The 8,559-nt window shown below is 41.1% G+C and overlaps 1 protein-coding gene across 4 annotated transcripts in view; it reads left to right on the top strand.

The window, feature by feature from the left end:
* LOC130360565 (uncharacterized) overlaps positions 1-7,475 on the top strand; it is a 33,655-nt gene extending 26,180 nt beyond the window's left edge. For 2 of the 4 annotated variants that reach the window (XM_056563098.1, XM_056563101.1), the window contains exons 5-7: positions 894-1,040; positions 5,605-5,665; positions 6,191-7,465. In XM_056563098.1, the coding sequence (XP_056419073.1) occupies positions 894-1,040; positions 5,605-5,665; positions 6,191-6,294 (312 nt within the window). In that variant the 3' untranslated portion in view covers positions 6,295-7,465. Of the gene's footprint in view, positions 1-893; positions 1,041-5,604; positions 5,666-6,190 lie in introns of all 4 variants that reach the window. The other 2 variants (XM_056563094.1, XM_056563111.1) reach the window with 2 other exon arrangements.
* The last annotated feature ends 1,084 nt before the right edge of the window (positions 7,476-8,559 follow it).

Genomic DNA, 8,559 nt, shown 5'->3' on the forward strand with positions numbered 1-8,559 from the left:
GATCAGGAGACCTTGGGGGGGGGGGGGGGGCAGCATTCAATTGGCCCACGACAACCAATCCACTTTCCAGGAAACTGTTCATCTAGGAATGCTCGGACCTGACACCCATAATGTGGTGGTGCACCATCTTGCTGGAAAAACTCGGGGAACGTGCCAGCTCCAGTGCATAAAGAGGTTCCCCGAGTTTTTCCAGCAAGATGGTGCACCACCACATTATGGGTGTCAGGTCCGAGCATTCCTACGATGAACAGTTTCCTGGAAAGTGGCCTTGGTTGTCGTGGGCCAATTGAATGCTGCCCCCTTCCCCACCCCACCAAGGTACTCACTGATCTGACCCCCTTAGACTTTTATCTTTGGGGTCATCTGAAGGCAATTTGTTATGCTGTGACAGATACGAGATGTTCTGCAGCACATGAAACTATGGATACTGGAAGCCTGTGCTAGCATTTCTCCTGCTGGTGTTGCTATCAGTGTGTGAAGAGTGGGAGAAGAGGGTTGCGTTGCATTGACAATCCAACACAATGGGCAGCACATTGAACACATTTTATAAGTGGTCAGGAACTTGTAAACAACTCGTGAAAGAATAAAGTTATGTTAAAACCAAGCACATCATTGTTTTTCTTGTGAAATCCCCAATAAGTTTGTGTCGCATGACCCTCTTCCTATTGAAAAAACAAAAGTTGGATTCAAAATGGCCGACTTCAAAATGGCCACCATGGTCACCACCTATCTTGAAAAGTTTCCCCCCTCACATATACTAATGTGCCACAAACAGGAAGTTAATATCCCCAACCATTCCCATTTTATTAAGGTGTATCCATATAAATGGCCCACCCTGTAGTTTAAAATAGATGTTTTATTCACTGCCTTGGGTTTTTATTTGTTTTTCCTAGAAATTCATACTCGGGCAGTTTGTTCGAGGAGCAAATATTGCTATGCTTGTGGCATCATTCCTCAGTCTTTGTGTAGTCCTGTGCATCGCATTTATGGGATGTAGAAGTTTACCATATTGTATGTGCTATGACAACATCACTGGAATGGTGAGTAAATCTGCCAGTTAACCTGTTGGCTCTTTAACATGTGTTTTTATGTATTCCTATATGGCATTGGTCACTTAGCTAAAATTGTTCATAGTTTATGGTTCAATTAAGTTGCCACCAGTATTTGGGCACCTGATGTTATAGTCAATAAAATCTGCAGGTACAATGCTTGCCTTTTCCTATATTATCTGTGACTGTCAATTTTAATTGCCAGGAGTGTGTGTGTGTGTGTGTGTGTGTGTGTGTGTGTGTGTGTGGAATAATGTTGTCATATTGTAACCTTTTATGAAAACATAATGGATTGCAGTTCACATATCTGGGCGGCCTATTTTGCAAGTAGGAGTTCTTTTGATGAAATAGCGCTAGGAATAACTTTTGCAATATGATGATAATATTAATAAAATATATAATGCAGATTTATTGGTTAAAATGAATAATGAATGAGTGATCATAAACATAATGAGATATATATATATGAGACACAATTGGTCTTATATGTAGCTAAAGAATTTAAATGGTTAGTAACTGCCTAACAGTAGAACACAAAACAGAAGTTACTTCAGGAAAACAGGAGTGATCTATGAATATACACATTGCCCACTTCTAACTAACAACAAATATCAGGTTCGGGTTCAATGGATTCTTATTTGACAAAGTTTGAAGTTGCACTAGGAAAGATGGCCACCAGTCCACTATAGCCAGTGTGAAACATGGGAAAAATATTTTCCTCGCACTTTTTATGACTCCTCCCCTCAGGCAGCTTCTAGATTTGGCATCTTCCTCTTTCTTGTGTGGTATCTGTTGAGCGGAGTTGTCCCTTTGGTGTGTTTAACCTTTTGCTTTGATATCAACCCATTGCAGATAAGGCTGATCCAATAGACTTGAAGGGAGGAGTTATTTAAATAATTAACTATATTAATGTCCTTCCTTCCCATTCAATGAACACTAGGTGGTGCAATTTACTAATAGTTAGCTTTTATTAATATTTCAATTTATAAATTGTCATGTAGACCTCCTCTCCCCAAACAGATTAAAAACATTATATTGTTTTAAGATTAAACTAGGTTAGCTTTAAAAGAAATAACACTTATGTGTTTCTTCTAAAACCACTATTTGTCTACACCAGACATACAAATTATAGCCTGGTACTATTTGTAACTTAAGACACCCACAAGGCCTTCTAAAATGTAACAAAACACATTAGCTATTGAAATAAAAATCATACCTTTTCTTACAAGATGAAAGCTACTGTGTTATAATTTCTTTATCAATGCTTGAATTAGCCCGACAGCATGTGTAAGATAAAAAAAAAATGTAAGAACATTTTGGGAGATTTATCATTAGATGTCTATTGTAGACACAGATCCCTTTACACCGCTTGTCTAATTTACACTCCTGCTCAAAATGTACAAAAGTTGTTCACGTCCTTTGATAAATTTTATGCAAATATGGAAACGCCCCCCCCCCCCCCCCCGCTCTACAGTGCACTCCTCTACTTCACAGAGCTGTAGCATTTTCCCACAGTGCACTGCTCACATAGAAGTGCTGGAGCAGCAGTGTGTGCCGAACAAAACTCTGCACAATAGTAAAATCATAAATCTTTATAAAGTACACAGAAGGGGAGATTCTCAAAGAATTTTGGTTCGAAAAGTATCGACCACATTTTCAAAGAGCTTTGTGCCGCGGTTTACACTATTCATCTCAGTTTTGTAAAAGTTGGCATGTCCACGTACATTGTCTGCTTTTACATTATATTTTCAAAGGGGTGAGAGACCAGTTTAAATCATAAAATTTCACACCAGCTTTTTGATAGTGTAGAAATCACAGAAATAGTTGTAATTTTTATTATACATTTTTTTTCCCTTCTCATTTTAGATACGTGAATGCGGAGGACTACATCGGGTTCGGTGGATTGCGATGAACGGCTTTTTTTTTTTTGTCAAAAGGGGTTAACGAGGCCTGTGTGTTTTTATTTATTTATTTTTAATAACTGACGTTACCAGGGTGGGCAAGGACCATTGTTACTGGCCCTCCCCAGCCTAAATAACACCAGCCTGTTACCACCTAGGCCCAGGAGCGCCATTTTTGACGCTCTGGGCCTGTTGGTACTGGCTCTTTCCGCACCCCTGTGGTGGTGGGTACCGGTGTAGTAATTGTGGGTTAGCGCTAGCCGATTTTGCTAAGCCCCGGCTTAGTAAGGGATTCCGTCTATAAGACAGCTTCCACTACTAAGCCTGAAAATTCAATTATAAAAAACACGACACATTGGAAAAAAAATTTATATAAAAAAACACTCCCCCACAGCCCTCGTTAACGATTTTATTGAAATTTAAAAAAAATAACTGGTCATCGTCGTTGTCCTCCTTATTCATGTATCAGAAATGAGAAGAAAAGAACAACAAGAAATATGGGTTAGTACATTTTTTGCGCTCTCCCCTGGGGAGAGCGCACATAAAGCAGTGTGTTCCTAAACAGGGAGCCTCCAATTGTTGCTAAACTACAACTCCCATCATGGGGGTTGTAGTTAAGCAACAGCTAGAGTCTCCCTATTTGGGAACACACTGCCAGAAAGGCTCTGTTCCCATTATGCAGAACGCATAATGAGAACAGTCAGGACTGGTCAGTGTAGCTCTGCCCCCTAATCACATCATCACTAGAGGCGAGGCAGTAATGGTCGCAGGGGGTCTCGGGAGTGAGACCCCCTTTCGATCTGTCCCTCTGCCCTTGGACTACTACTCCCATCATGGGACAGTCTGTCCCATGATGGGAGGAGTTGCAGTACCGCAGCACTGAGGGATGGCACTTGCACATCCCCCGGCTGCGGGATTTTTAGTACTACTACTCCCATTATGGACAGACTCCATCCAAGATGGGAGTTATAGTCCAGGGGCTGAGGGGCAGATCGTATCGGGTTATTCTCCGGATACCCACTGCGATCCGCATTTATTAACTGTAAAAGCCGGCGGCACATGCAGCTACGCTGCACTCCCCGCGGGCTCCTGTATACACGGTCATAATTCATAATCCCTGCACGGGAGCTCTGATTCACCAATCAGAGCTCCCGGCGGCGGGGATTATGAATTATGATGGTGTATACAGTATTCCCCGTCTGGAGCCGGCGGGGAGCAAAGTGTAGCCGCATGTGCCGCCGGTTTTACAGTTAATAAATGCGGATTGCAGTGGGTCTCTGGAGAATGATCCGTTGCGATCTGCCCCTCAGCCACTGGACTATAACTCCCACCATGGGCAGAGTCTGTCCTTTGATGGCATGATGGGAGTAATTGTAGTACTCAAGCGCTGAGGGATGGCACTTGCACATCCCCCGGCTGTGGGACTTTTATGACTACTACTCCATCATGGACAAATCCATGATGGGAGTTATAGTACAGGGGCAGATCGCACCGGGTCATTCTCCAGAGACCTGCATTTACTAACTGTAAAAGCCGGAGGCACATGCGGCTACACTGCGCTGCCCGCCGGCTCCTGTATGCACTGTCATAATTCATAATCCCTGCCTGGGAGACGAAAGCTCTGATTGGTGAAAAGCTATTCACCAATCAGAGCTCTGGTCTCGCAGCGGGGATTATGAATTATGACAGTCTATACAGTATTCCCCCGTCTAGAGCCGGCGGGGAGCGCAGTGTAGCCGCATGTGCCGTCGGCTTGTTTACTTAATAAATGCGGATCACAGTGTGTCTCAGCAGAATGACCTGCTGCGATCTGCACCTCAGCCCCTAGACTATAACTCCCATCATGGATGGAGTCTGTCCATGATGGAAGTAGAAGTTCTAAAAGTCCCGCAGCCGGGAGCTGTGAAAATGCCATCCCTCAGCGCTGCGGTACTACAACTACTCCCATCATGGGACAGACTCTCTTATAGTACAGGGACTGAGGGACAGATCGCAGCAGGTCATTCTCCAGAAACCTGCTGTGATCCCCATTTATTAACTGCACAATCCGGCGGCTCCACTACACTCTCCGCCAGTTCCTGTATACAGCTCTCATAATTCATAATCCCCGCCGCTGGGAGATGGGAGCTCTGATTGGTTAATAGCTTTTCACCAATAAGAGCTCCAATCTCCTGGTGGCTGGGATTATGAATGATGACAGCGTGTGCCGCCGGCTTTTACAGTTAATAAATGCGGATCACAGCGGGTCTCTGGAGAATGACCCGGTGCGATCTGCCCCTCAGCCCCTGGACTATAACTCCCATCATGGGCAGAGTCTGTCCATGATGGGAGTAGTAGTCCTAACTGTCCCAAAATAATTTCACATTCTCATGCTTTCTGACACTTTGGTACGTGTCCTCCAAGGTGGTGTATATTTGCACAAGAAAAGTGCTTTTGTGAATTTTTTGCATAAAAGAAAGGGGAAAAAAAAACCCAGTTATTACATTAGATTCTACAGTAGAAAGTGCTCTATGGTAAACTTAACCGTAGACATGGCTATGAAGAATTCTATCAGATTTTGCGCTAAAGAATACACAAAAAAAGCTCTAAATACAAGGATAAATTCCCCTCATTATATCTATTTTAATTTATTTTTACTTTTTTCATTTATGTAGGAATGGCTACACCCTGACCATGAACAGCCTCAAACTGTTGAACTGGTGTGCACGTTCCGTGGTGAGAAAATTACTTTCATTTACTTATACACCGTGTGCACATAATACTACCTGAAAGACAGCCACTTCCACTATACTACGGTTTACTTTTCATATAATGCACCTGGCCTTATAGATCACATTCTAGAATCAAATAACATGGAGCATCCAGTCTAGCCAACAGTATGCTCGCCCCAGTCTGATAAACGTTCCTATAATGCTTTGTTATTGGGCAAATTTGTGAACATGCCCTGCACTATTTTGTGAGAAACTACAATTTCCATTTGAGAAAAAGAGAACTTCTTCATAAAGCTGATCGACAGGCGTTGCGCATGTTGGCTCCCCCTCCAATCTAATATTTATAGCCTATAAAGCAAAAATGTAAGCACTTTAAAAGGGATGGCTATGCAATTGTCTGACTGTTTGTCATTCTGTTTATGGCCATGTTAAATGTGCTATGTTAATAATTTTTTGTAGTGTGAAGATAAATGTATATACCGTAGGTCACTATATTACATGTTTTCATACTGGACTTCTCCCATTTTAGGAGGTGATGACAGGATTTTCAATTCCCCTATGCAATTCATAGATTCTGGACTGGAAACAGAAGAAGAGTTTTCTCGGCCTCCTCCATACATTAGACTTTCATGACTTTTGTGAATGTCATCTGACCTTTTTAAAATTATTACAAGGCCTGGTATAAGGCTTTTTAGGCTGGTTTCTTATTGAATATTGAACCATTCTAAAATGTATAGACTACTTGAATTTTTATGTGCTCTTTTTAATGACTAAAATATATTTTTGTCCATATTTGCACTGAGGCTAACTTATGTCTGTAGTCAAAATTACTGTAGATTTTGTGATGCTACACTGGTGTCCCCCTTTTTTTTTTCAATTTTTTTTTTTTTTTTTCGGCCTTATGTTGGTGTATCACCAATATACTCGTATGTTACCTTTCACTGACTACCATGGGAGCCAGGAGAGCTTTAATGTCTTCTGAAGACGTCTGAATGACTTATTTCCTGGGCAAATGTGTTTTTGGATATTTTTAGGTTTTTGTCTAAGTGGAATCTTCAATATCTGAAATTCATACAAATGTTAAAAACAAAAAGCAAAGAAAAAAAACGATTTTCATATTTATAAAAAAATCTTTACATGTGCAATATGAAAAAAACTTTGTACTACTTTTTTTCTTCTTCAGCTTTTGTAGGAAAAAGGAAGCAAATTGTCTGGATGATTTAAGAGTTTATGGTGGAAGGAAAAAAAAAAAAAAAACTACCACTTACCTGCCACAGTTTTGTCTGTGAAGATCTCTTGCTGAGTACTTCCTGTTCACCAACTTAAAACACAGGAAGTACATACTCGGCTAATCACAGGCTGAAGCGGATCACTGCTGCAGCCATTTCCTATGTGATGGGAAGGTGAACAGAAAGCGTCAACAGCGGGAGATTCGTAGCAGAAGAGTTAACCCCCTCCCATTGGGAGCTCGTGACGTCATGAGGGGGCGGGGCTATGATGTCACGAGCTCCCGGCGCCCGCCCTAGGCATTCTGAACATTTTGTTCAAAACGCTGAGCAGCAGATTACCCCTTTTAACTTGTAGAGGTTTAAGTATCTGACCCATAGTGCCTCTAAATGTACACATTTGGAATCTCACTGCATAGTTCTGTAAAGATCCTGGCTTTGGGATCTAGTGCTATTTGCTTATGGTATCCAATGTTATTTGACATTTTATTTTATTAACCGTAAATCTGTTATGTATAGTTTCTGAAGAAATGTAATAAATAAAATCTTTCAATATGTTTGTATAACAATATTTGCTAAAATTATTATGCTATGTCCAGTGTGAGATGTGTGGCACTAAGGCATAGTGTCTGTCTCCCGGTGGTTCAGCGACCGTTCGATGCTCTGTGTGGAGAACACTTCTGTCAGAAGTTTAAAAAGCTCAGCACCGCGTCTGCTCTGAAATCTGCATATAAAGTAGACATGTGAAACAGTTTTTACCTTTGCCGTTTGTGTTTTTGTGGATTGCATTGGGTTATGCCAAAAACAGACCATGAACAATCCCAAAAATGTGTGAAGTGCCCCCAAAAAAGGTGAATGGACATTCTTTCATACCGTTGTGCTCATGTTTTTTCATGTGGATAAACATCCGTTCTACAAATGTGGCAATTTGCAGAAAAAATGTCTGTTTGAAATAAATTTCTCTTCCAGTCCTGCATAGGTAAAATAAAAAACAATGTTCACTCCCGCAAGATACAAAGCAGACTCATAAACGTTTATGAATAAATATAGACTTCCTTGTAAATATGGTCCCCCCCCCCCCCCCCTCCTGTCACCTCGGATAAACTTTCCACCCGGAAGGCCAAGTAGTCCAAATGTTTCACCCCCTTAATAACCAAGCCCATTTTCACCTCAAGGACCAGGCCAGTTTTATTTTTTCGTTTTTTGTTTTTTCCTCCTAGTCTTCTAAAATCCATAACTCCTTTATATTTCCATGTATAGACCCATATAAGGGCTTGTTTTTTGCGTGACCAATTGCACTTTGTAGTGAAACCTCTCAATTTACCATAAAATGTACGGCAAACCCCCCCCAAAAAATTTTTTAGGGAGGAAATTTTAATGAAAACCAAAATTTTGGAGGGTTTTGTTTTCACACTGTACACTTTACGGTACAAATTACATGTGTTCTTTATTCTGTAGGTCAATACGATTAAAATGATACCCATGGCTGGATACTTTTATATTTTTGTACCGCTTAAAAAAAATCTAAAACTTTTTGTACAGAATCAGTAATCTAAAATCGCCCTATTTTGACCACCTATAACTTTTTCATTTTTCCATATATAGGGCGGTATGAGGGCTCATTTTTTGCGCCGTCATCTGTACTTTTTTTTTTTTAGATACCACATTTGCA

The sequence above is a fragment of the Hyla sarda genome, chromosome 1 (genome assembly GCF_029499605.1).
Source record: "Hyla sarda isolate aHylSar1 chromosome 1, aHylSar1.hap1, whole genome shotgun sequence".
Classification (NCBI taxonomy): Eukaryota; Metazoa; Chordata; class Amphibia; order Anura; family Hylidae; genus Hyla; species Hyla sarda.